General features: G+C 42.4%; 2 protein-coding genes across 7 annotated transcripts in view; one reads left to right on the top strand and one right to left on the bottom strand.

Moving 5' to 3' along the window:
• Positions 1-795: 795 nt before the first annotated feature.
• On the top strand, positions 796-27,582 carry LOC118359019 (proteoglycan 4-like). 2 transcript variants are annotated; one of them, XM_035737157.2, is made up of 14 exons: positions 796-917; positions 1,044-1,132; positions 3,299-3,415; positions 3,779-3,901; positions 6,206-6,286; positions 7,370-7,438; positions 7,538-7,954; positions 8,210-8,893; positions 9,369-9,455; positions 14,988-15,124; positions 15,258-15,414; positions 19,752-19,859; positions 20,349-20,477; positions 26,957-27,582. In XM_035737157.2, the coding sequence occupies exons 2-14, from the start codon at positions 1,069-1,071 to the stop codon at positions 27,073-27,075; spliced, it is 2,292 nt and encodes a 763-aa protein (XP_035593050.1). In that variant the 5' UTR covers positions 796-917; positions 1,044-1,068; the 3' UTR covers positions 27,076-27,582. The 2 variants fall into 2 exon arrangements, with proteins under 2 accessions (XP_035593050.1, XP_035593051.1); XM_035737158.2 differs by lacking the exon at positions 7,370-7,438.
• Positions 27,101-27,582, bottom strand: part of LOC118359017 (nucleoprotein TPR-like) — a 37,906-nt gene continuing 37,424 nt past the window's right edge. For all 5 annotated transcript variants that reach the window (XM_035737150.2, XM_035737152.2, XM_035737153.2 and 2 more), the window contains exon 49: positions 27,101-27,418. In XM_035737150.2, the coding sequence (XP_035593043.1) occupies positions 27,366-27,418 (53 nt within the window). In that variant the 3' untranslated portion in view covers positions 27,101-27,365. The remainder of the gene's footprint in view (positions 27,419-27,582) is intronic.

The following is a 27,582-nucleotide window of genomic DNA, read 5'->3' as shown; positions in this document are numbered from 1 at the left end:
AATGGCACCCACCCTGTATTAAAGAGTATGGTATGTCTCATCTGATGGAGGACACAACACAAAAACTTCAGACAATGTAAAATAGGGTCTATGCTACAACATATGTGAAAATGAGACAAATCTAAGTTCATATGTTTTCAGATTATTGACTTTATCATTGTTTTTGTACTTCTACCCCTTTTTCTCCCCAATTGGTAGTTAAAGTCTTGTCCCATCACTGCAACTCCCCAAGGGACTCAGGACTACACTCCCCAAGGGACTCAGACTACACTAAGAACACCGCTGCTCTATGAAACGTTGTAGCACCAGTCCTCCTTGTCATAACTCATGGTGGACAGAAAGGCGAAGGTCAAGAACCATGTGTCCTCCGAAACACGACCCTGCCAAGCCACACTACCTGCTTAATCCGGAAGCCAGTCGCACCAATGTGTCAGAGGAAACCCCTTCCAGCTGGTGACCGAAGTCAGCTTGCAGGCGCCCGGCCCACCATAAGGAGTTGCTAGAGCGCGATGGGACAAGGAAATCCCGGCCGGCCAAACCCCCCCTCTTACCCGGGCCAATTGTGTGCCGCCTCATGGGTCTCCCGGTCACAGCCAGCTGTGACACAGCCTGGAATCGAACCCGGGTCTGTAGTGACACCACTCTGGAGGACAGATTATTGACATTTAAAGGGGTAATCAGCAGATGCTACATACATTTTTGGAGTTATAAATGAATGATATGTACCCATTGATTCTTGAAGAATATAACTTATAATTGCCTCATGAGTCCTACTGTCCTACCACACCAGGACCCAAAATATAAGGGGGGGATTCCTATCAGACATGAAACCGGCAGCCAGCCTCTCTCCCATTCCTTATAAAAGCAGACACAGTGCAGGACTCCGCTAGATCTGGACAGAGGGTTACTCTTTCAAGGTACAATGAGACTTTTCACTCTCAAGTAACTGTTGTACATAGATTATATACATTCCAATGGAATAGAAATGAACTGAGTTGGGTTGTTTTTTCTTCTCTCCTTCTTGCTGATATGCTACTGCTCAGGTTGAAACAGAGGACACCTGTGAAGATGACTCCATCAGTTTTCTTTGCTCTTCTGCTGGCTTGTGCTCTCCCATTCAATTCTGCTCAGTGTGAGTATTTGTAATCACTGCGTATGTAAATTGCTTTGATTCAGCTCCTTATGTGTGTGTTTCTGGGTTTTATTCTAAATAGTTTTAATGTCAGTTAGAGATAAGGATGCATGTTGTCACTCTCTTGATTTAAATTACCATGAGTGTACTGAACTGCTTTCCGGGAAGGTAAAACAGATTGTGTGTACTGCTTGCCCACTCTCCGATTTCTATTGACTCATTAACAAATTATTAACTAGAGACGGAAAAAGTGTATTCTGGCTCTATAATGTATGATTCAGCCATTATCTTGTCAGTGTTACAAGTAGTGCTGAGCAATTAACTGAAAAGTCTGTAATTTCTTATTTTTTAAACAACTAATTGACGACATCGGTTCAATTATTGGAATTCCATTGAAAGAAATGTTTATGTGAGCTTGATGTGCAGTGATGTGCAGTGAACTTGATGTGACTATTAATCAGCTTCTTGATATACTAAACCTGTCAGGTGGATGGATTATCTTGGCAAAGGAGAAATGCTCACTAACAGGGATGTAAACAAATTTGTGCACAAAATTTGAGAGAAATTAGCTTTTTGTGTGTATGGAACCTTTTTGGGATATTTTACTTCAGCTCATGAAAAATGGGACCAACACTTTATATTTTGCTTTTGTAAAGTATAGTTTAGCGCCCAAAATGTGGTAATTACCTACTGTGACCATAATCCATTGCGCGTCCCGCTTAAACTTGTCTGGTCTGTGCTGAGCAAGACATGGAGACTGAGAGAGGAGAGAACACAGGATCGAGAGGGATAGAAAGCAGTTGCTTCGCAAGCCTGAAGTATACATGATTTAGTGATTGATTTTTTTATTTTATTTTACCTTTATTTAACTAGGCAAGTCAGTTAGGAACAAATTCTTATTGTCAATGACGGCCTAGGAACAGTGGGTTAAGTGCCTGTTCAGGGGCAGAACAACAGATTTTGGTTGGTATTCAGTGGTCATAAAAGTATGTCTTATTTACTTTGAAGAACTACTTCAATTGCATGTACTTCAGCTCTGTATGAGACGATGACTTGGAATTAAATAATAAATTAAATAATAAAGTCATCAAATAAAACAAATATTTTATTAAAGTAATGTGAGTAAATTATTGTTAATAAGTGATAAACAGTCATGGGTAGTCACTACCATCATGGGACTTTTGTTTGTTTTACTCTGTGTTGTTACATCATTCAACCCACATAATGCATAGTACATTTAATATTTTAAAAAATATATAAAGAAATTGAAACCGAAACTGAACCGACCTCATAAAGCACTAATCGCTCAGCACTAGTGACAAGTTCCGTGACAAATGTGACAAGGCCTTATCGTTGGAATGATATTGATACTGCTGTCATAGCTGGTGACTTGTGACATATCTCCATGACTGTGTGTGTGCTGGGCCAAGGTCAAGGTCCCCCCGGGAGCATGTTTTGGATTTTGCCCTAGCACTACACAGCTGATTCAAATAATCAAAGATGAATAATGAGTTGGTTATTTGAATCAGCTGTGTAGCGCTACGGCAACAAAACAAAAAAACGTGTATCCAGGGAAAGGACAGAGTTTTGGAAACCGTGTGCTAGGCTACTGAATGACACTAAATACATTTACATTTAAGTCATTTAGCAGACGCTCTTATCCAGAGCGACTTACAAATTGGTGCATTCACCTTATGACATCCAGTGGAACAGCCACTTTACAATAGTGCATCTAAATCTTTTAAGGGGGGGGGGGGTGAGAAGGATTACTTTATCCTATCCTAGGTATTCCTTAAAGAGGTGGGGTTTCAGGTGTCTCCGGAAGGTGGTGATTGACTCCGCTGTCCTGGCGTCGTGAGGGAGTGTGTTCCACCATTGGGGAGCCAGAGCAGCGAACAGTTTTGACTGGGCTGAGCGGGAACTGTACTTCCTCAGTGGTAGGGAGGCGAGCAGGCCAGAGGTGGATGAACGCAGTGCCCTTGTTTGGGTGTAGGGCCTGATCAGAGCCTGGAGGTACTGAGGTGCCGTTCCCCTCACAGCTCCGTAGGCAAGCACCATGGTCTTGTAGCGGATGCGATCTTCAACTGGAAGCCAGTGGAGAGAGCGGAGGAGCGGGGTGACGTGATATATATAAATATACATGATGTTGTTGTCTTTTCTGTATAGCAAGCTGCAACGGGCAATGTGGAGGAGAGTATAACAGGGGTTACATGTGCCAGTGTGATTATGACTGTCTCACGCACGAGGAGTGCTGTATTGACTACGAATCCCAGTGCACCACCAGTAAGGACTTTTCTTATCTATTCACTGTATTAGTGGTGTCCGAGTTGGGCACCCCAAGGGATGAACGTTTAGGTTTTTGCCCTAGCACTACACAGCTCATTCAAACAACCAAAGCATGATGACGAGCTGCTTATTTGAATCAGCTGTGTAGTGCTATGGCAAAAGCCAAAATGTGCACCCCTTGGGGTCTGCAGTACCGAGTTTGGGAAACCCTATATTATCACAAATGATCCATGAGAGTGCTTGACATGTCATTTATTCAGATGATAAAGATCCACATGTACATGCAGGTATTATGCATGTGTTATAATAGCACAACCAGGACTGGTGTGATAATGGATGTACTGTATGTCTGGATACCAGGTGACTCATGTAAAGGGCGGTGTGGTGAATCCTTTAAGAGGGGAAGGCTGTGCGACTGTGATCCTGACTGTGCACGGTTCAAAAAGTGTTGCCCAGACTACGACAGCCAGTGTGGAATAGAAGGTTAGTAAAATGTCCAAGACACTTAAAATAGTCTTGTGAAGTAAAGCACACCGTTGTCTCATTTTGAGGCACATTCCAATGATAAAAGTGAGGGGGGACAAAAATGCAATTTCAGAATGTAGGGGGACATGTCCCCCCCCATCCCCAGTCAAAGTTGCGCCTTTGATTTCATGTATGAAATAATATGTATGACATTAAGTAATGTATGAAATAATGTCTGGTACATGATAGTATGACATATGACAATAAAGATAGGCATGCTGGCACTATGCATTCAGTGCATTCAGAAAGTATTCAGAACCCTTATCTTTGTCCGCATGTTGGATTAAATAGAAAATGTCAATCTACTCACAATAACCCAGAATGAAAAAGCGAAAACAGTTAAAACAAAATGTGTATACAGGCTCGAGCCACTTTGGGTATGACCATACAAGCTTGAAATACCTTATTTACATAAGTATTCAGACCCTTTGCTACGAGACTTCGAAATTGAGCCCAGGTGCATCCTGTTTCCATTGATCACCCTTGAGATGTTTCTACAACTTGATTGGAGTCCACCTGTGGTAAATTCAATTGATTGTACATGATTTGGAAAGGCACACACTTGTCTACGTAAGGTTCCGCCGTTGACAGTGCATGTCAGAGCAAAAAACAAGCCATTAGGTCGAAGGAATTGTTCGTAGAGCTCCGAGACAGGATTATGTTGAGACACAGATCTGGGAAAGGGTACCAAAAAATGTCTGCAGCATTGAAGATCCCTAAGAACACAATGAACTCCATCCAAATGGAAAAAGTTTGAAATCACCAAATCTCTTCCTAGAGATGGCCGCCCGGCCAAACTGAACAATCGGGGGAGAAAAACCTTGGTCAGGGAGGTGACCAAGAATCCGATGGTCACTCTGACAGAGCTCCAGAGTTCCTCTGTGGAGATGGGAGAACCTTCCAGAAGGACAACCATCTCTGCATCACTCCACCAATCATGCCTTTAGGTTAGTGTTGCCAGACGGAAGCCACTCCTCAGTAAAAGGCACATGACAACCCGCTTGGAGTTTGCTAAAAGGCACCTAAAGACTCTCAGACCATGAGAAACTAGATTCTGGTCTAATGAAACCAAGATTGAACACTTTGGCCTGAATGCCAACCGTCACGTCTGGAGGGAACCTGGTACCATCCCTACGGTGAAGAATGATGGTGGCAGCATCATGTTGTGGAGATGTTTTTCAGCGGCAAGGACTGGGAGACTAGTCAGGATTGAGGGAATTATATTAACGGAGCAAAGTACAGAGAGATCCTTGATGAAAACCTCCTCCAGAGTGCTCAGGACCTCAGACTGGGGTGAAGGTTCACCTTCCAACAGGACAACGACCCTAACCACACAGCCAAGACAACTCAGGAGTGGCTTCGGGACAAGTGTCTGAATGCTCTTGAGTGACCCAGCCAGAGCCTGGACTTGAACCCGATCCAACATCTCTGGAGAGACCTGAAAATAGCTATGCAGCAATGCTCCCCGTCCAACCTGACAGAGCTTGAGAGGATCTGCAGAGAAGAATGGGATAAACTCCCCAAATACAGGTGTTCCAAGCTGGTAGCGTCATACTCAAGAAGACTCAAGGCTGTAATTGCTGCCAAAGGTGCTTCAACAAAGTACTGAGTAAAGGGTCTGAATACTTATGTAAATGTGATATTTCAGGTTTTTTATTTCTAAAATGTCTAAAATCCTGTTTTTGCTTTGTCATTTTGGGGTATTGTGTGTAGATTGATGAGGGGAAAAAACAATTGAATCAATTTTAGGATAAGGCTGGAACAAAATGTGTAAAAAGTAAAGTGGTCTGAAAGCATCCCGAAGACACTGTAAATAGGCATGTTAATGTTAAACTCATATAGTAGCCTGCATCAGTTCGTTTTGACTATTTTCTCTTTAAATAATTATTACAGACACCAAAAAAAAAAACAGGCAGCACAACAACACTGAAGACTAGCTCATGCAATAACATAAATGATGACTAATCAAAAGGTATAGCGTTGATTTAAAGATAGGCATGCAGTATATTCATATAAACATGCATGTTAAAATGCAGAAGCCCGTCAGTTCATCTCAACTATTTTCTGTTTTAGTTCAAGACCAGCCAGTACAACAACACCGATGACTGACTAGCTCATGCGATAACGTAATCGATAACAAACCAAAAGGTATATTTCATAAAGCAATAGTTATTATAAACAATAGATTTGAGATAATTATTGTAGGAAAGGTAGTTGCTTTTGGATACTCTTTACTCATTTAGTACTTGATTGACACACCAGAGCCAGAACCAGAGCCTCCCCAGATCCAACCAACTGAGGAGCCAGAGATGACTCCCAATCCACAGGAGGAACTAAGTGAAGGTCAGTACTTTCAGAACAACCTTACTGAGGAGATGGACAACCAACACTTTAGTCTTAATAAGAATGAAAATGTATTATTCACCAGTATTCACTCAGCCCAACATCTTCCAACACCAAAGTCAAAACAGTCCCTGTAATAATAGTGTAATATTGTCTAACAAAAAATACAGATGTTTTGAACTTTTCTTGACCAATAAAGCACTCGGTAGAGAGTGTGACTCCCAGATGTTTTGGATAGCCTGTCACACTGCTGCAGCTCTCTCTGGCTGTGACTTGAGCTGGAGCCCGGAGGCCAAGTCTCCCCAGATGTGTCACGGCCCTACCGGCCAAGAGAAACAAAGGGAAATAATGTCATTATACACTGAACCAAAATATAAATGCAACATGCAATAATTTCAAAGAGTTAATGTTCATATAAGGAAATCAATTGAAATACATTCATTAGGTCCTAATCTATGGATTTCACGTGACTGAGAATACAGATATGCATCTGTTGGTCACAGATACCTTAAAAAAATGTTGGGACATGGATCAGAAAACCAGTCAGTATCTGCTGTGACCACCATTTGCCTCATGCAGCGTGACACATCTCCTTCGCATAGGGTTGATTAGGCTGTTGATTGTGGACTGTGGAATGTTGTCCCACTCCTTTTCAATGGCGGTGCGAAATTGCTTGATGTTGGCGGAAACTGGAACACGCCGTCGTACCCGTCGATCCAGAGCAAACTCAATGGGTGACATGTCTGATGAGTATGCAGGCCATGGAAGAACTGGGACATTTTCAGCTTCCAGAAATTGTGTACAGATCCTTGTGACATGGGGCCGTGTATTATCATACTGAAACCTGAGGTGTTGGCACGACAGTGGGCTTCAGGATCCCATTACTGTATCTCGATAAAATGCAATTGTGTTCTTTGTCCATAGTTTATCTGGTGGACTGTTTGGTTTAAGACATGAACTAGAACAACAGGAACATTTACTTGTGTAATAAATAGAGTTGTGTAATAATTTCATATGTCCCATATAACTCAACCCCAGGGAATAAATCAAAGTTATTTAAAATACTATTCAATTAATTTCCAGATTTGTCAGACGACCAGCCTATGCCATTGTTCACCCCAGAACCAGAAATCCAGTATGAACAGGAAGATGGTGATAGAAACATTAAGATATTTTCTCAACATAGCTACTCATATGTACATTTTAATGATTCAAAATGTGCATACATTTTGCCATTATTCCCTTCCACAGATGTGAAGGGTGAGACCTGGCCAGATCTTCCTCTTCCCTCTCCTGATACTGGGTCAGAGGATCCAGAGGCAAGCCCTTACCCAGAGGACCCTGAAGCTGGTCTGGTGGATCCAGAGGCGACCGCTAACCCAGATGACCCTGAAGAAACCCCTGCCTCAGAGAACACCGGCGGGTCAGAGTTCTCACCAACTGAGCCAGCCTCTTCAGACCCCTTAGACCCCACGCTTAACACTAACCTCCAACCCACAGATACAGAGGATGACCCTGAGAAAGAGGCCATTTTAAAGGGGGACTACACACCCTTCCCTGAGGAATTGGATACAGAAGCAACACCAGGCTCGGAAGGAACCCCACCAGCAGCCAACCCCAACCCCTCTACTGCCGAACCAGCCAATGAGACCCCCGCTGAGGCAACAGGTAACGAATTCAATTCGATGTTTATTGTCAGAACAGGGAAATTCATTGTACAGTTAGGAGCTTACAGTTTATATGTATAGCATTATATATTGGCACAGTGCGGGAAATGATAGCCAAGCCATCTCTCACATACCAACATTTGAGGGATAGTCCTATCTCACTGTTCCTAGAAATTGTATTGGATAAGATGTTTCACAATTATTTTGAGTCATCTGGATTCAAATCTGACACTGACACAAATCTCATGTGTTCCAGACTCCAGTGATCCTGAGGGACAGCCTTATTCCAGCAGCAGCCCATCTGCAGCCGACCCAACTCTCCCTATGTCCACCTCTGAGCCCACCCCCGCCTCCCCAGTTGCCCCTCAGTCCTCTGACCAGGCTTCCCCGAGCTCAGAGCCCCAGCCCGGGCCTACTCCTGCAGAGGACACCCCTGAACTCCTACCTGAAGGACAGAGTGAATTAGACCCTGAAGGTCAGGAGGCAGAATCTAAGAACACAGTGCCAGATGAATCTGAACCCACACCCTCAAACCTACAGGATCCCAATGTGGCCTCCGAGACACCAGCATCTGAGAGTGGTCCCGAGTCCAAACCTGGTAGAGGGGCCACCCCAAATAATTTGAATGACAACAGTGTCCCCCAGACTGGAGATCTGGCTACGCGTCTCACAATAGACCCAGCGGGACAAGAGGAAGGAGATGAGGCAGCACCAGAGGAGACCACAAGCAACTCCATGAAGCTCAGTCCCGCCCCCGCCCCCACTCCCGTACCCGTCCCCGTCCCCGTCCCCACCACCAAACCAACCCAAAACAAACTCACTGAGAAAATCAAGCCTAGTAAACCCACAGAGAAACCTAAGCCCAAATCCACCCAGCCAAACACCCTCACAGATATCAACCAAGCTCTGGGCACAGAGAACTCCAGGGACTACCAAGCAGGTAAGCTTAGACCTTGCTTTGCCTTATTATAATACCATTGCAAAGAAACTCAGTCAATGTTGTAGAGCACTTATTACTAATGGTAAAAGCTATTACTGGGTGAATTCGCCAGCCCTACTTTTCTCATAGGTGCCACTGAGATGTATTACTTCTCTTGGATGAAAAGAGCTTCCTCCTGTCAAGTGTAGCTGCACTATATTAACTGTCAAAGGTGACCGTTTTCCCAGAGCCTAACAAGTCAGTCCAGCAGTTTCTGTGGTTTGGAAAAGAAATACTCCTTCACAGAGCAAACAGAAAAAGAATTGACATTAAGTTGTGTGTGCTGTTCAGTAAAAGTTCTTGGGAGAAACACATTAGCCAGTTGACACATGGTCAGACACATGAAATTGTTCTGATTCACTTAACACATTCTCCATGTTGTTTTTCTTATTAGTCCTCACATGTGGCTCCTTTTAAACGTGGCTTTTTCCTCCAGATGAACACAACGACACCAACATCTGCAGCGGTCGTCCTGTTGGTGCGGTAACTACGCTGAGGAACGGGACCGTGGTGGTTTTTAGAGGTCAGTGCCAGACCAAATTAAAATCAAATCAAATTTTATGTCACACACGCCGAATACAACCGGTGTAGACCTTACCGTGAAATGCTTACTTACAAGACCTCAACCAACAATGTAGCTTTAAGAAAAATAAGAGTTATGAAAATATTTACTAAATTAACTCAAGTAAAAATATATAAATATAAAAATAACAATAACAATAACTAGCCTATATACAGGGGCTACCTGTACCGAGTCAATGTGCTGGGCTACAGGTTAGTCAAGGTAATTGAGGGAATATGTACAGTAATAGTCAAAAGTTTGGACACACCTACTCATTCAAGGGTTTTTCTTTATTTTTACTATTTTCTACATTGAAGAATAATATTGAAGACATCAAAACTATGAAATAACACATATGGAATCAGGTAGTAACCAGAAAAGTGTAGCCACCATTTGCCTTGATGACAGCTTTGCACACTTTTTACATTCTCTCAACCAGCTTCATGAGGTAGTCACCTGGAATGCGTTTCAATTAACATTTGTGCCTTGTTAAGAGTTCATTTGTGGAATTTATTTCCTTCTAAATCAGTTTGATCCCATCAGTTGTGTTGTGTACCAATCCATTTCATTAGACTCCTTGTCGTGCCAAACTGCCTGGCCCTTTTCAGGTTAAAAACGTAGACTGTAGTTCAGACTTAAAACACTAAAATGACAAGAGTAACTTAAATGTGTTTATCAACAATATAGTTTATATTCAAAACCGGGATTTCTGTATTTAAAATTTTTAAAATATGGTACACAAAAGATACAGAGGCCCTATTTGGTAAAAGACCAAGTCCATAGTATGGAAAGAACAGCTCAAATAAGCAAAGAAAAACGACAGTCCAAATTACTTTAAGACATGAAGGTCAGTCAATTCGATAAATTTCAAGAACTTTTCAAGTTTCTTCAAGTGCAGTCTCAAAAACCATCAAGCACTACGATGAAACTGGATCTCATGAGGACCGCCACAGGAAAAGAGGCCCAGAGTTACCTCTGCTACAGAAGATAAGTTCATAAGAGTTAACTGCACCGAAGATTGCAGCCCAAATAAATGCTTCACAGAGTTTAAGTAACAGACACATCTCAACATCAACTGTTCAGAAGAGGCTGCATGAATCAGGCCTTCATGGTCGAATTCATGCAAAGAAACCACTACTAAAGGACCAATAATAATAAGAGACCTGCTAGGGCCAAGAAACAAGAGCAATGGACATTAGACCGGTGGAAATCTGATGTGTCCAATGTGAGATTTCTGATGCCAATCACTGTGTCTTTGTGAGACGCATAGTAGGAAATCGGATGTTCTCCAGATGTGTAGTTCCCACCGTGAAGCATGGAGGAGGAGATGTGATGGTGTGGGGCTGCTTTGCTGGTGACACTGTCAGTGATTTATTTTGAAGGCACACTTAACCAGGATGGCTACCATAGCATTTTGCAGCGATACGCCATCCCATCTGGTTTGCGCTTAGTGGGACTATCATTTGTTTTCAACAGGACAATATCCCAACACCTCTCCAGGCTTTGTAAGGGCTATTTGACCAAGAAGGAGAACAGCCAACAACTGCTCAGCATATGTGGGAACTCCTTCAAGACTGTTGGAAAAGCATTCCAGGTGAAACTGTTTGAGAGAATGCCAAAAGTCTGCAAAGCTGTCATCAAGGTAAATGGTGGCTACTTTGAAGAATCTCAAATATAAAGTATATTTTGATTTGTTCCAGACTTTCTTGGTTACTACATGATTCGATATGTGTTATTTTATCATTTTGATGTCTTCACTATTATTCTACAATGTAGAAAATAGTACAAAATAAAGGAAAACCCTTGAATGAGTAGTGTAGTGTGTCCAAACCTTTGACTGGTACTGGACATGTAGGTAGAGGTTAAGTGAATATGCATAGATAATAAACAGCGAGATTTGATTAGCTGTTCAGCAGTCTTATGGCTTGGGAGTAGAAGCTGTTAAGAAGCCTTTTGGACCTAGACTTGGCACACTGGTGCCGCTTGCTGTGCGGTAACAGAGAGAACAGTCAATGACTAGGGTGGCTGGAGTCTTTGGAAATATTCAGGCCCTTTTCTGACACCGCCTGGTATAGAGGTCCTGGATGGCAGGAAACTTAGCCCTAGTGATGTAGTGGGCTGTATGCACTACCCTCTGTAGCGTCTTGCGGATGGGGGCCAAGCAGTTGCCATACCAGGCGGTGATGGAACCACTCTCGATGGTGCAACTGTAAAACATTTTTGAGGATCTGAGGACCCATGCCAGTCTTTTCAGTCTCCTGAGGGTGAATAGGCGTTGTCGTCCCCTCTTCACTGTCTTGGTGTGTTTGCATTTTACATTTTACATTTAAGTCATTTAGCAGACGCTCTTATCCAGAGCGACTTACAAATTGGTGCATTCACCTTATGACATCCAGTAGAATAGTCACTTTACAATAGTGCATCTAAATCTTAAAGGGGGGTGAGAAGGATTACTTATCCTATCCTAGGTATTCCTTAAAGAGGTGGGGTTTCAGGTGTCTCCGGAAGGTGGTGATTGACTCCGCTGTCCTGGCGTCGTGAGGGAGTTTGTTCCACCATTGGGGGGGCCAGAGCAGCGAACAGTTTTGACTGGGCTGAGCGGGAACTGTACTTCCTCAGTGGTAGGGAGGCGAGCAGGCCAGAGGTGGATGAACGCAGTGTCCTTGTTTGGGTGTAGGGCCTGATCAGAGCCTGGAGGTACTGAGGTGCCGTTCCCCTCACAGCTCCGTAGGCAAGCACCATGGTCTTGTAGCAGATGCGAGCTTCAACTGGAAGCCAGTGGAGAGAGCGGAGGAGCGGGGTGACGTGAGAGAACTTGGGAAGGTTGAACACCAGACGGGCTGCGGCGTTCTGGATGAGTTGTAGGGGTTTAATGGCACAGGCAGGGAGCCCAGCCAACAGCGAGTTGCAGTAGTCCAGACGGGAGATGACGAGTGCCTGGATTAGGACCTGCGCCGCTTCCTGTGTGAGGCAGGGTCGTACTCTGCGGATGTTGTAGAGCATGAACCTACAGGAACGGGCCACCGCCTTGATGTTAGTTGAGAACGACAGGGTGTTTCCAGGATCACGCCAGGTTCTTAGCGCTCTGGGAGGAGGACACAATGGAGTTGTCAACCGTGATGGCGAGATCATGGAACGGGCAGTCCTTCCCCGGGAGGAAGAGCAGCTCCGTCTTGTTCTGAGGTGGTGATCCGTCATCCACACTGATATGTCTGCCAGACATGCAGAGATGCGATTCACCACCTGGTCATCAGAAGGGGGAAAGGAGAAGATTAATTGTGTGTTTGGACCATGATAGTTTGTTCGTGATGTGGACGCCAAGGAACTTGAAGCTCTCAACCTACTCCACTACAGCCCCGTCGATGAGAATGGGGGCGTGCTCGGTCCTCCTTTTCCTGAAGTCCACGATCATCTCCTTTGTTTTGATCACATTGAAGGAGAGGTTGTTGTTCTGGCACCACACTGCCAGGTGTGAGAGCAAAATTGTGAGATAATTATTATAATAATAATAATTATAATACCTTTATTGCATCAAATGGTTGTTTTATGAAACATAATAAGGGTTTGTTAGAACGCTCATCTCTGTGTGTTCTACTGAGGATGGGCCTCTGGAAGATTTATGATGTCTTTGGTGATACCGCATTCCAGAGCATGAGTTAATGTTTCTGTTCTATATCGGGGAGAGATGGTATCAGGGAGAGATGGCTCCAGTATGGGGTTGGGGGGCCAGGCTCATCTCTGTACAATGAGTTATCATGTTTTTACAGCAGATACTGTCTGCTGTGAATTATAAGTATCTTTCATACAAATCTTAACCTTGTGACCCATTCCATGCATATTTTGTGTGTCATGTAAACTGAAAGAGATTGGACTTTGCCATAAAATGCTGTGGCTCAAACCAGCTCCATCAGTGATCACCTCCAGGGGTGATTACCGACCAGCTGCAGTAATTAAATAATAACGTTTGATTGTTTTGAAGAAATCTTAAAAGTCTCTCCTTTTGATTACAATCAATTCCACCACACAGGTCTCTGACCTCCTCCCTATAGTCTCATTGTAGGTGATCAGGGCCTACCACCGTTGTGTCTTCGGCAAACTTAATAATAGTGTTGGAGTCGTGCTTGGCCACGCAGTCATGGGTGAACAGGGAGTACAGGAGGGGACTAAGCACACACCTCTGAGGGGCCCCCATGTTGAGAATCAGCGTGGCAGATGTTGTTGCCTACCCTTACCACCTGGGGACAGCCCGTCAGGAAGTCCAGGATCCAGTTGCAGAGGGAGGTGTTTAGTCCTAGGGTCCATAGCTTAGTGATGAGCTTTGATGGCACTATGGTGTTGAATGCTGAGCTGTAGTCAATGAACAGCATTCTCACGTAGGTGTTCCTTTTGTACACGTGGTAAAGGGCAGTGTGGTGTGCAGTAGAGATTGTGTCATCTGTGAATCTGTTGGGGCGGTATGCAAATTGGAGTGTGTCTAGGTTTCTGGGATAATGGTGTTGATGTGAGCCATGACCAGCCTTTCTAAGCACTTCATGGCTACAGCTGTGAGTGCTATGGGTCGGTAGTCATTTATGTAGGTTACTTTAGTGTTATTGGGCACAGAGACTATGGTGATCTGCTTGAACATGTTGGTATTACAGACTTGGTCAGGGACAGGTTGAAAATGTCAGTAAAGACACTTGCCAGTAGGTCAGCGCGTGCTCTGAGTACACGTCCTGGTTATCCATCTGGTCCTGCAGCCTTGTGAATGTTGACCTGTTTAAAGGTCTTACTCACATCGGCTACAGAGAGCGTGAACGGCTTGGTGTAGATAATTAAGTCTATGTGCCAAACACACCAGATGTTGGGTTTTTCTCTCTCAGACGGCACCCTGAATATTCAATGATGCAAAGAAATTGAGTAGACTGTCCTTCAGCTCTTATTTGCTTTCTATAGATGTGACTTTTTGATTGTTTTTCAACCCAAGAGAATGTTCTAAATTGAGACATGAGGGTATAGAGAGTTAACTAAAGTTTATTAAAACAACACCATGTATTAAATAGACCAGGACATTTTTAATCTGGACCTTGAAACCAGTTCCATAGCACTGATGATTTCCACTCTTCCCCTCTAATGAAGGACTGATTTAGACCTGGGACACCAGGTTGGTGCAATTCATTATCAGGTATAACAGATAACAAGCATTACCCCAGACCTCCAGGCTCACAATTTAATGCCCCAAATATAGACTATAGAGCAGGGATATTCAACTCTTACCCTACAAGATCTGAAGCGAGCCTGCTGGTTCTCTGTTGTACCTGATAATTAATTGCACACACCTGGTGTCCCAGGTCTAAATCAGTCCCTGATTAGAGGGGAGCAATGAAAAAAAAATGCAATGGATCTGGCTTTGCGGTCCAGAGTTGAGTTTGAAGGCTATAGAGGATACATTGAGGATGAAAAGTGATTGAAGACAAGATGCAGATGCAAGTACCAGTGTTGCTTCCCTTGTAGGACACTATTTCTGGGTCATGGATAGTAACAGGATGGCTGGACCTGCCCATCGGATAACAGACGTGTGGGGAGTCCCTTCTCCCATTGACACCGTCTTCACCCGTTGCAACTGCCAGGGCAAGACATACTTCTTCAAGGTACAGTACACCTTGTGACTATCCGAAGCCTATTGTTTGCTATAAGACGTCTATACTACATTAAGTGGAGGTGACACACAGAACAAAACAAATATATATATATATATTCATGTGTGCGCTGTCCATTCCGCAGGGTGCTAACTACTGGAGGTTTGAGAACAGCATGATGGACATGGGCTTCCCCAAGCTGATCAGTGTGGGCTTCAATGGGCTGCGAGGTCAGATTACGGCTGCCCTGTCTGTGCCTGAGTACCGCAAGAGGAAAGAGTCTGTCTACTTCTTCAAGGGAGGTGACTGATCTCTATAGCCAAACTACTTCAGTGGAGGCTGCTGTGGGGAGGGAGGCTCATAATAATGTCTGGAACGGATCAAATGGAATGGCATCACACACATAGAAACCATGTGTTTGGTGTATTTGATACCATTCCACTGATTCCACTCCAGCCATTACCACAACCCCTCGGCCTTATTGCCTAATTATAGCCTTGGTATGGAAGGGATAATCAATGAGGGACTATGCGTTCTATGGAAAATAAAGAGCAACGTGAAAGGTGTGTTAGCGGAGTGGGACTAACCTTCCACGAACTTGCATTATTTTCCAGAGAACGCATACAGCTCCGAGTTGATTATCCCTTTCATACCAAGGCTATAATTAGGCAATAAGGCAGAGGGGTTGTGGTATATGGACAATATGCCATGGCTAAGGACTGTTCTTAAGCACACTGCAACGTGGGGTGCCTGGATAGTCGTGATATATTGGCCATATACCACAAACCCCAAGGTGCCTTAATGCTATTATAAACTGGTTACCATCGTAATTAGAACAGTACAATCAAATGTATTTATATAGACCTTCTTACATCAGCTGATATATCAAAGTGCTGTACAGAAACCCAGCCTAAAACCCCAAACAGCAAGCAATGCAGGTGTAGAAGCACGGTGGCTAAGAAAAACTAGGAAAAACTAGGCCAAAACCTAGGAAGAAACCTAGAGAGGAACCATGCTTTGAGGGGTGGCCAGTCCTATTCTGGCTGTGCCGGGTGGAGATTATAACAGAACATGGCCAAGATGTTCAAATGTTCATAAATGACCAGCATGGTCAAATAATAATAATCACAATAGTTGTCAAGGGTGCAACAAGTCAGCACCTCCTGTTGTCTAGAGAGCTAAAAACAGTAGGTCTGGGACAGGTAGCACGTCCGGTGAACAGGTCAGGGTTTCATAGCCGCAGGCAGAACAGTTGAAACTGGAGTAGCAGCACGGCCAGGTGGATTGGGGACAGCAAGGAGTCATCATGCCAGGTAGTCCTGAGGCATGGTCCTAGGGCTCAGGTCCTCCGAGAGAGAGAAAGAAAGAAAGAAAGAGAGAATTAGAGAGAGCATACTTAAATCCACACAGGACACCGGATATGACAGGAGAAATACTCCAGATATAACAGACTGACCCTAGCCCCCCGACACATAAACTACTGCAGCATAAATACTGGAGGCTGAGACAGGAGGGGTCAGGAGACACTGTGGCCCCATCCGATGAGACCCCCGGACAGGGCCAAACAGGCAGGACATAACCCCACCCACTTTGCCAAAGCACAGCCCCCACAGCACTAGAGGGATATCTTCAACCACCAACTTACCATTCTGAGACAGGGTCGAGTATAGCCCACAAAGATCTCCGCCACGACACAACCCAAGGGGGAGGCCAACCAACCCAGATAAAATAAATGTTTTGTAAAACCCGTGGTATATGGTCTGCTATGCCACGGCTGTCAGCCAGTCAGCATTCAGGACTCAAACCACCCAGTTTATGATTTAACACACTGCTAGAAATGTGTTCATTTGGCGGTAGAAGTGTGTTCAACTATGGTAGTTTATAATATGAATAAGGCACCTTGGGGGTTTGTGGTATATGACCAATATACCATGGCTAACGACTGAATCCAGGCACTCCGGTTGCATCATGAAAAATAATAGCCCTTAGCCGTGGTTTATTGGCCATATACCACACCCCCCCAGACCTTATTGCTTAATTATACCATTACATTGTTTCTCATTGGCTTGAAGGGCATGCTAGAGCATACATTATTTCTGTATCACGCACGGTATATCAGACCGGTAGAATTCAATGTTCTATTTTGAGCTGCTTTTGAAAGCAAAAGTCAAATTGAAAACATTATTAGCATTGTTGGATTCGATGTTTGGTTAGCTAAACTAGAAAGTCTGTTTGTTTGGTTACTTTGGCAACTACTGTAGCAATCTAGTTAACTTGCTAGTAGCTCCTTCAGTGGATGTTGAACACATTTATACATGCAAATGAACACATTTCTTGCGGAAAATGTGTTAAATTATTTATTTTTTATATATATTTTTATTTCACCTTTATTTAACCAGGTAGGCTAGTTGAGAACAAGTTCTCATTTGCAACTGCGACCTGGCCAAGATAAAGCATAGCAGTGTGAACAGACAACACAGAGTTAGACATGGAGTAAACAATTAACAAGTCAATAACACAGTAGAAAAAAAGAGAGTCTATATACATTGTGTGCAAAAGGCATGAGGGGGTAGGCGAATAATTACAATTTTGCAGATTAACACTGGAGTGATAAATAATTGGATGGTCATGTACAGGTAGAGATATTGGTGTGCAAAAGAGCAGAAAAGTAAATAAATAAAAACAGTATGGGGATGAGGTAGGTAAAAATGGGTGGGCTATTTACGGATAGACTATGTACAGCTGCAGCGATCGGTTAGCTGCTCAGATAGCAGATGTTTGAAGTTGGTGAGGGAGATAAAAGTCTCCAACTTCAGCGATTTTTGCAATTCGTTCCAGTCACAGGCAGCAGAGAACTGGAACGAAAGGCGGTCAAATGAGGTGTTGGCTTTAGGGATGATCCGTGAAATACACCTGCTGGAGCGCGTGCTACGGGTGGGTGTTGCCATCGTTGCCATCAGTGAACTGAGATAAGGTGGAGCTTTACCTAGCATGGACTTGTAGATGACCTGGAGCCAGTGGGTCTGGCGACGAATATGTAGCGAGGGCCAGCCGACTAGAGCATACAGGTCGCAGTGGTGGGTGGTATAAGGTGCTTTAGTGACAAAACGGATGGCACTGTGATAAACTGCATCCAGTTTGCTGAATAGAGTGTTGGAAGCTATTTTGTAGATGACATCGCCAAAGTCGAAGATCGGTAGGATGGTCAGTTTTACTAGGGTAAGTTTGGCGGCGTGAGTGAAGAAGGCTTTGTTGCGGAATAGAAAGATTTGATTTTCGATTGGAGATGTTTGATATGAGTCTGGAAGGAGAGTTTACAGTCTTGCCAGACACCTAGGTACTTATAGATGTCCACATATTCAAGGTCGGAACCATCCAGGGTGGTGATGCTAGTCGGGCGTGCGGGTGCAGGCAGCGAGCGGTTGAAAAGCATGCATTTGGTTTTACTAGCGTTTAAGAGCAGTTGGAGGCCACAGAAGGAGTGTTGTATGGCATTGAAGCTCGTTTGGAGGTTAGATAGCACAGTGTCCAAGGACGGCCCGAAGTATATAGAATGGTGTCGTCTGCGTAGAGATGGATCAGGGAATCGCCCGCAGCATGAGCAACATCATTGATATATACAGAGAAAAGAGTCGGCCCAATAATTGAACCCTGTGGCACCCCCATAGAGACTGCCAGAGGACCGGATAGCATGCCCTCCGATTTGACACACTGAACTCTGTCTGCAAAGTAGTTGGTGAACCAGGCACGGCAGTCATCAGAAAAACCGAGGCTACTGAGTCTGCCGATAAGAATATGGTGACTGACAGAGTCGAAAGCCTTGGCAAGGTCGATGAAGACTGCTGCACAGTACTGTCTTATATCGATGGCGGTTATGATATCGTTTAGTACCTTGAGCGTGGCTGAGGTGCACCCGTGACCGGCTCGGAAACCAGATTGCACAGCGGAGAAGGTACGGTGGGATTCGAGATGGTCAGTGACCTGTTTGTTGACTGTTTGTTGACTTGGCTTTCGAAGACCTTAGATAGGCAGGGCAGGATGGATATAGGTCTGTAACAGTTTGGGTCCAGGGTGTCTCCCCCTTTGAATATATAGCCATGGTTTAAAAGGGATAATCAACTCAGGCCTCTCTGCTTTCTCTGGAAAAGAATCCAACCCGGTGGAAGGTAAATTCACACCTTCCACATTGTTCATTATTTTCCAGAGAACGCATAGCCCATTGTTTATTTAATCGATAAGGCACAAGGGTGTGTGGTTCGCGGAGTGCCTGGACACAGCCCTTAGCCGTGGTATATTGGCCATATACCATGAAGGTGCCTTATTGTTATTATAAACTGGTTACCAACGTAATTAGAGCAGTAAAAATATTAAAAAATATATTATAAATATACAAATATTTTTTGTCCTACCCCGCGGTCTGCTATGCCACGGCTGTCAGCCAATCAGTATTCAGGGCTCGAACCACCCAGTTTTTAATATCCCTTAACCCCTGATATGATAAATACATGAGATTATGTTTTATTGCTAATGCCAGTGATAACAGATTTACTTAGGTATAACATAACATAAACAAGCATGCTCATGCCATCTGTAGTATCCTGAGTTAGCATGTCTGATATCTGTATCATTGTCTATTCAGGTGGCTTGGTGCAGAAGTATTCCTACCAGTCTGGCACCAGCCCTACATGTAACAGGAAGGCCCACAACTCTGTTTATACCGTACACAACCGTGTTGCCAGACAAGCAGGTAATGAGCCGCCCACATTTTTACCTTTTCAGTCCTTTCACTGAACATTTTGTCAGACTGAAGTAGTGGTGAAAACATGAGGAACTGTTCAGGTTTTAGGTAAGGTTATATTTGAGTTGAGCCACATTTTATCTATAAAGATGACTCACAGAGAGAGAGAGATGCTGCTCGGAGTGGGAGAGAGATGAAAGAATGAGAAAGAGAGGGAACAAGGTCCACTGTATGTAAACAGGTAATTCAGGGAAAACAAGCAGACCAGATTGTGTGGGTGCAGAATCAGATCGTAGTGTAGTGTCACAACACAATGTTGTTTTTAATGAGTCACTAAAAGTAAACGGACAGACTGCAATGACGCACAATTCGGTCCATGAAATTTTACTCCAACAATCAGACTCCTAGACCACAAACTCTCAATTTCAAACATCACACCATCATCAATAATATTGATGATTTGTCAATCTCTAAACTGAACTGTGTCTCTCCTCTCAGTGTCTCTGCTGGGACAGGAGATCAACATCCGTCTGACCTGGAGAGGCTTCCCCTCCACCGTGACCTCCGCCGTGTCCATACCCACCCACAGGAAACCTGAGGGATACAACTACTACCTCCTCTCACGCTGTAAGCATTTAGCCCAGATACAAAATCATATTTAAAAAAAAAAAATCATTTTTACATTTTTTTATAAACAATACAAAACATCCACATACAAACGACAGCATCATACAAACATCAACTACATCACACCTGCCCAGCGGCCCGCATCACTTTATGCAACACGGCCTCAAACTGTACCATTTTGTTTCTCTCCGTAGCCCACACCCTTTACATTTTTTTGATAATAAATCACCTGACCCTCCCATTGTGTTAATGATGGCAGATTGGTTGATTTCCAGTTTAAGTATACTTAAAAAATACTTTTTTTTTTTAAAAAGATGATTGACTAGAAAAGTATTATCCAACCCATCGGGTATCTCACTGCACCCTCCTCCTATACTACGTCTTGACATATGCAGACAAAAGGATTCAAAGTGCATTTACATTGTAATACTACTGACAGCAAAATGTCGAACTCCACCTATCATTTTGGACTTGATAACATTCCCAGAAGGCATGGACCATTGAGTTGTATACTTCAGACATGACTGCCGTTGTGCTGTAGAATGTGCATTTTGTCACGCTACACATTTTCATCAACTGTAATCTCGTTAGTTACAGTATGTTCCAACATTCCCTCTATCTTGTGCCAATATCAGTTATTTTTAAATCTTGGTTCCAGTAGTTTACATTTTTTTTCTAAGAGATTGTTAGTTGGAAAGGCAAGGTTTTGTATAGCTTACCTATCATATGAATATCCTTTTCTGACTGAAATAGGATTCCCTCAAGATTTTTCTCATCTCCAAAATATTTCAAATCAACTTTTTGTGATAGAAAGAAAATGTTTAAGTTGCATATATTTGAAAATATCTACATTGGTCAATCCAAAATTGCTCTTTAAAGCGGTCATGGAAATTTAAAAAAAAATTGAATTACTAAGTAATTTACGGTTTCTATGCATTTAGTTTTCCACGTGGACCAATTTATTGTGAATTCTGATAAGCTATCTAAGGATTGTTCCATAAGGATGTGTTTTGAGGGAGTTATATTGGTTCTTGTAGAATACGTTTCATTTTCTCCCATATTGTTATAGTTTTCTTAACTATGAAGTCATTCATGTTCACAGCCTTATCCTTTGAAAATAGACAGGTAGACAGGAATTCATCAAATCAAATGTTATTTGTCACATGCGCAAAATACAACCGGTGTAGATTTTACCGTGAAATGCTTACTTACAAGCCTTTAACCAACAATTAAGTTGAGAAAAATAAGAGTTAAGAAAATATTTACTAAATAAAGAAAAGTTTTAAAAAGTAACATAATAACTAGGCTATATGCAGGGGCTACCGGTACCGAGTTAATGTGCAGGGGTACAGGTTATTCAAGGTAATATGTACATGTAGGTAGGTGTAAAGTGACTATGCATAGATAAACTTTGAGTAGCAGCAGCGTAAATAAAGGTGGGGGTCAATACAAAACAGTCCGTGTACCCATTTGATGAACTGTCCAACAGTCTTATGGATTGCGGGTAGAATCTGTTAAGGAGCCTTTTGGACCTTTTGGACTCCGGTACCGCTCATCTTAGTGCTCCGGTACCGGCATCTTCAAGATGTACCCATCGTTACCATTTATTGCATTTAACTATACTGAACAAAAATATAAATGCAACGACTTTACTGAGTCACAGTTCATGTAAGAATTCAGTCAAATAAAATAAATTCATTAAGTCCTAATCCATGGATTTCACATGACTGGGCAGGGGCACAGCCACAGGTGGGCCTGGAAGGGCATAGGCCCACCCACTGGGGAGCTGGCCCAGCCAATCAGAATACATTTTCCCCCACAAAAAGGCTTTATTACAGAGAGAAATACTCCTGTTTCATTAGCTGTCCGGGTGGCTGGTCTCAGACGATTACCGCAGGTGAAGAAACTGGATGTGGAGGTCCTGGGCTGGCATGGTTACATGTGGTCTGTGGTTGTGAGGCCGGTTGGACGTACTGCCAAATTCTCTAAAACGAGGTTGGAGGCAGCTTAGGTATTACAAATTCTCTGGCAACTGTTCTGGTGGACATTTCTGCAGTCAGCATGCCAATTGCACACTCCCTCAACTTGAGATATCTGTCACATTTGTGTTGTGACAAAACTGCACATTTAAGAGTGGGCTTTTATTGTCCCCAGCACAAGGTACACCTTTGTAATGATCTTGCTGTTTAATCAGCTTCTTGATATACTCCACCTGTCAGGTGGCTGGGTTATCTTGGCAAAGGAGAAATGCTCATTAACAGGGATGTAAACAAATCTGCACATCATTTGAGAGAAATAAGCTTTTTGTGCGTATGGACAATATCTGTGAACTTTTATTCCAGCTCATGAACATTGGACAACACTCTATAGTTTATATTTTTGTTCAGTATATATATATATATATATGCTTCCCAAGGGTTTTACTTGTGATATATATATATATATATATATAACTAGGCTATATGCAGGGGCTATATATATATATATATATATATATATATATATCACAAGTAAAACCCTTGGGAAGCAATTTAATACAATTCCAAGCCTGGAAGGTTAAAACCACCCTCAATTTTACATCTTCCTTTTTTAAAGTCTCTTTGACTGACTATACTTTTTTAAAGAACATCTTCGTTGGGATAATTGGTATTACTGAAAATAAATACAAAAACTTTGGAAGCCATGCCATTCTGTCATATTTAAAGAGGGGCTGGGTTGGACAGGCCAATGCTGCCACCTACAGCAGGTGTCAGCAGGTAACAGCAGGTAACAGCAGGTGTCATCATCTTGATAAATAAGGACAACATTTTCCCTAAAACCTAGCACATGGACCAATAAGGCCATATTCCAATGTTGAATTGTACCTTGCATGGTGAAAAATAGACATTGATATCATTGTATATCCCACCAGGGGCATATCTGGTGTTTGTAGATCAAATTCAAGCTTTACTATATCATATCCAGACAGGAACAACAATTTAGCAGGTGACCTAAATCATACATTCAATAAGATCGACAGACGTAGTAATAAACAAGGCAAATTTAGGTAGCCTCCAAATAGGCTGAAAAAAATTCATCTTTACAAATATTTTTCAGGACAACTGGAGATTACTACTCCCAACTACAAAAGACTATTCCTTTTTTTCTCAAAGTAAGAAAAGCTATGCAAGAATCGACTACATTAATTTCCAAAAATGCAGTCAACAATTTACTGGATTTTAAAAAATGTATGATATAGTGATATCGGATCATTCACTGGTATCATGCTTAATTACATCAGTAGAAGATACACTTAAATTAAAGCTAAATCTGATTTAGAAAATACAATTTAAGAAATGTATCACGATCTTAGAAAAAGCCCATAAAAAAAATATTTACAAGGTAAAGCAGAAAATAAAATGTCAATGTAAACAGGAATTACGATATTTTACTTTTGGAGAGAGCCAACAATTACAGGTTAATCTCAAATAAAGCATATTACTTAATGGCAAATAAACCTGGTAAATATCGCACAGCTCTCACAAAACGAAAACATGGTAAACCAGTTATAATTTTAAAAGATACACATTTGGTCATTAGAAATATCGTGATTAATTACCATTTTAAAAGCTCTCTGAAAATCTATAGAAATCAGAATTAAACAGTTGGACGAATCCTATAGCCGTCTTAGACTCAACAACACTGAACCAATTATCAGCACTCAAAAAATCATCACTAAAAACAGATATCAAAAAATAAATATGAGATACTTTTCAAACATTCACGCTGAGAACAGCACCAGGAATGGATGACTTTCCCATTGACTTCTATTCATTATTTTGGGGACAAAGTAGTGCCCCTATTTCCACAAATGACAACACATGTCACTCAATCCAGTACTTCCTAGTTCCATGTATCAAACAGATATTTCAGTTATATTAAAGCCAGGTAAATCTGGAGTCACCTACTGATTATAGACCCATAAATGTAATAAATTGTAGCAAAATAAGCTTAAGGAATAGAATGGTAAAATTCTTCCCAGACTTGATACATATCAAACAGGGTTTATTAAAAATACAAGAACATTTCAGTTTAATACAATGCACAATAAAACAAGCTATAGATTTATCAATAATTGCTGTATGCCAAAAGGGCTTTCTATTAAAACGTTGGAATCTTTCAACTTTCCAGCTGAAATAATATATTTTATAAAAATATATAACAATTTCCCAAAGCAAACATAGACACATAATACATTATCTGATGCAATGTCTTTAGAAAGTTGGACAAGACAGGGATGCCCCCCCCCATTCCTCCAAACAGACTTGGTGTAACGGAGTCAGGTTTGTAGGCCTCCTTGCTCGCACACACTTTTTCAGTTCTGCCCACAAAAGTTCTATAGGATTGAGTTCAGGGCCTTGTGATGGCCACTCCAATACCTTGACTTTGTTGTCTTTAAGCCATTTTGCCACAACTTTGGAACTAAGACCATTTTGCGACCAAGCTTTAACTTCCTGGCTGATGTCTTGAGATGTTGTTTCAATATATCCACATAATTTCCATCCATGATACCATCTATTTTGTGAAGTGCACCACTCCATCCTGCAGCAAAGCACCCCCACAACATGATGCTGCCACCCCCGTGCTTCACGGTTGGGATGGTGTTCTTCGGCTTGCTAGGCGCCCCCTTTTTCCTCCAAACATAACGATGGTCATTACGGCCAAACAGTTATTTTTTTGTTTCATCGGACCAGATCGGACCAGAGGACATTTCTCCAAAAGGTACGATCTTTGTCCCCATGTGCAGTTGCAAACCGTAGTCTGGCTTTTTTAATGGCGATATTGGAGCAGTGGCTTCTTCCTTGCTTAGCGGCCTTTCAGGTTATGTCGATATAGGACTAGTTTTACAGTGGATATAGATACTTTTGTACCCGTTTCCTCCAACATCTTCACAAGGTCCTTTGCTGTTGTTCTGGGATTGATTTGCACTTTTCGCATCAAAGTACTTTCGTCACTGGAGGCAGAACGCGTCTCCTTCCTGAGCGGTATGGTGGCTGCGTGATCCCCTGGTGTTTATACTTGTGTACTATTGTTTGTACAGATGATTGTAGTACCTTCAGGCGTTTGGAAATTGCTCCCAAGGATGAACCAGACATGTGGAGGTCTACAATTGTTTTTCTGAGGTCTTGGCTGATTTCTTTTGATCTTCTCATGATGTCAAGCAAAGAGGCACTGAGTTTGAAGGTAGGCCTTGAAATACATCCACAGGTACACCTCCAATTGACTCAAATGATGTCAATTAGCCTATCAGAAACTTCTAAAACCATGACACCATTTTCTGGAATTTTTCCACGCTGTTTAAAGGCACAGTCAACAAACGTCTGACCCACTGGAATTGTGATACAGTGAATTATAAGTGAAATAATCTCTGTAAACAATTGTTGGGAAAATGACTTGTCATGCACAAAGTAGATGTCCTAACTGACTTGCCAAAACTATAGTTGGTTAATAAGAAATGTGTGGAGTGGTTGAAAAACGAGTTAATGACTCCAACCTAAGTGCATGTAAAACTTCCGACTTCAACTGTACCTGACCAATATTTTTTTTAAACTCTTTACGCGGAAAATACCAAAATAATAACTCACGCTCTACAGCCATTAATTGGGCCACATAAATACTTAGGATGCTTAATAAGTGACAAATATATAAAATAACTTTATTCCATTACTGAATACGAAAACAGATGTCATTAAATGGAACAATCTTCCCATAAATCTTATAGGTAGCATAGACCTCTAAAAAATCATATTTTTTGTGGACCAAATCAAAGCCTGTAGTCTTTCTTTGATGATTTAATTCAATGTCACTACTTTAACTTATTCTTTTAAGACTAGTTTGCAGGAAAATCCTGCACTGATCGGTCTGCTGTAAAAATCCATTCCTAGATTATACCTTAGACATGACGGTGTGTGACACCTCTGAGCCCCATATATGTCTGGGTGGGGTGGATCACAAGCTGCATTTCGACCGGCAGCTCAATTTGGATATATATATATATTTTTTTCCTTCCTTGTTTTTTTGACCAATCAGATCAGCTCTGAAAAAGATCTGGTGTGATTAGTCACAAGAATTGGGCTGTCTGACTAACTGGAGCGAGAGGGAGGGGATGGTGGAGTGAAGATGATCGGTCTGCTGGCACAGCATGGTTAGATCCTGTCAAAGGTTGTCAACAGCAGCTGACCTTCCTAACTCTGAGTAGGGATGTGTTTCTATCCGTCTGGTTATTGTCACTGAAGAAACAAAACATGAGGCTCAGGGTCTGCTGTGGCCAATTAAGAGGCCTTCCACATGCCATGTTTTTCTGACAAAACATGGTTCATGGTTGGTGGTTTTCAGTCAGTTATACATTTTGCATGGTTCAAGTCAAAACAAGTAAACTCTGCAATGACATCAAGTGAGCCCATATTTTCCTCACATCACTCTCCCCTCTTGTCTTTCAGCCAAATACTACAACGTCAATATGAGAGATGAACGGCCTTTCATAGCTACTCCTCCCGTGAGCGCCACTCCCCAGAAGAACTCAGCCAAAGACTTTTTAAACTGTCCAAAGGAAGTCTGAGAAAAAACAGCCAGGAATATCAAAAACCGATTGAGTCACACAAACTTTATTAGTCATAAAAACCAACACCACAATGCTTTTGTAAGCGGAGTCCTTGCTAACTTTAAGTATAGAAAAACATGATTAATCATAACAATGAAATGATCTGTGATCATCATGACTAGAACCGATTCTAAAACGCGATATGTCATTTAGATTAATGGTGACCGCGGGTGTTCTCTTTGGAACCATGGTGACCAATCTTGTAGTGCCATGGCGATGATGTCAGGGCAGGAGCTCTGATTGGTTGTTCATCTGGCGAATCGCCTCCCTGTCCCAGTTACACCCCGTGATGGCAACGTCCCTGGTTCCCATCAAAAGACACATACTGATGAGACAACGGTCTGCTTTACCAATGTAAAAACAAATCACATTATATAATATATAATGCAAAGACAATGCTAATGTAACAATTTTACATTAAATGTTTTAATCTTGTGACTATTAAAATTGCTTTAACATCAACAA

This window comes from Oncorhynchus keta, chromosome 26 (genome assembly GCF_023373465.1).
Source record: "Oncorhynchus keta strain PuntledgeMale-10-30-2019 chromosome 26, Oket_V2, whole genome shotgun sequence".
NCBI lineage: Eukaryota > Metazoa > Chordata > Actinopteri > Salmoniformes > Salmonidae > Oncorhynchus > Oncorhynchus keta.
The sequence above is the reverse complement of the archived record's forward strand: the minus strand, read 5'-3'. Positions and strand labels throughout refer to the sequence as shown.

What these genes read in the sequence shown, in the direction of transcription:
- LOC118359019 (XM_035737157.2), top strand. Translation starts at nt 1,069, where the DNA reads ATGACTCCATCAGTTTTCTTTGCTCTTCTGCTGGCTTGTGCTCTCCCA. An exon ending in GCAAGACATACTTCTTCAAG is followed by an intron (nt 15,125 to 15,257) that starts GTACAGTACACC and finishes TCCATTCCGCAG; the next exon opens with GGTGCTAACTACTGGAGGTT. An exon ending in TGTCTACTTCTTCAAGGGAG is followed by an intron (nt 15,415 to 19,751) that starts GTGACTGATCTC and finishes TTGTCTATTCAG; the next exon opens with GTGGCTTGGTGCAGAAGTAT.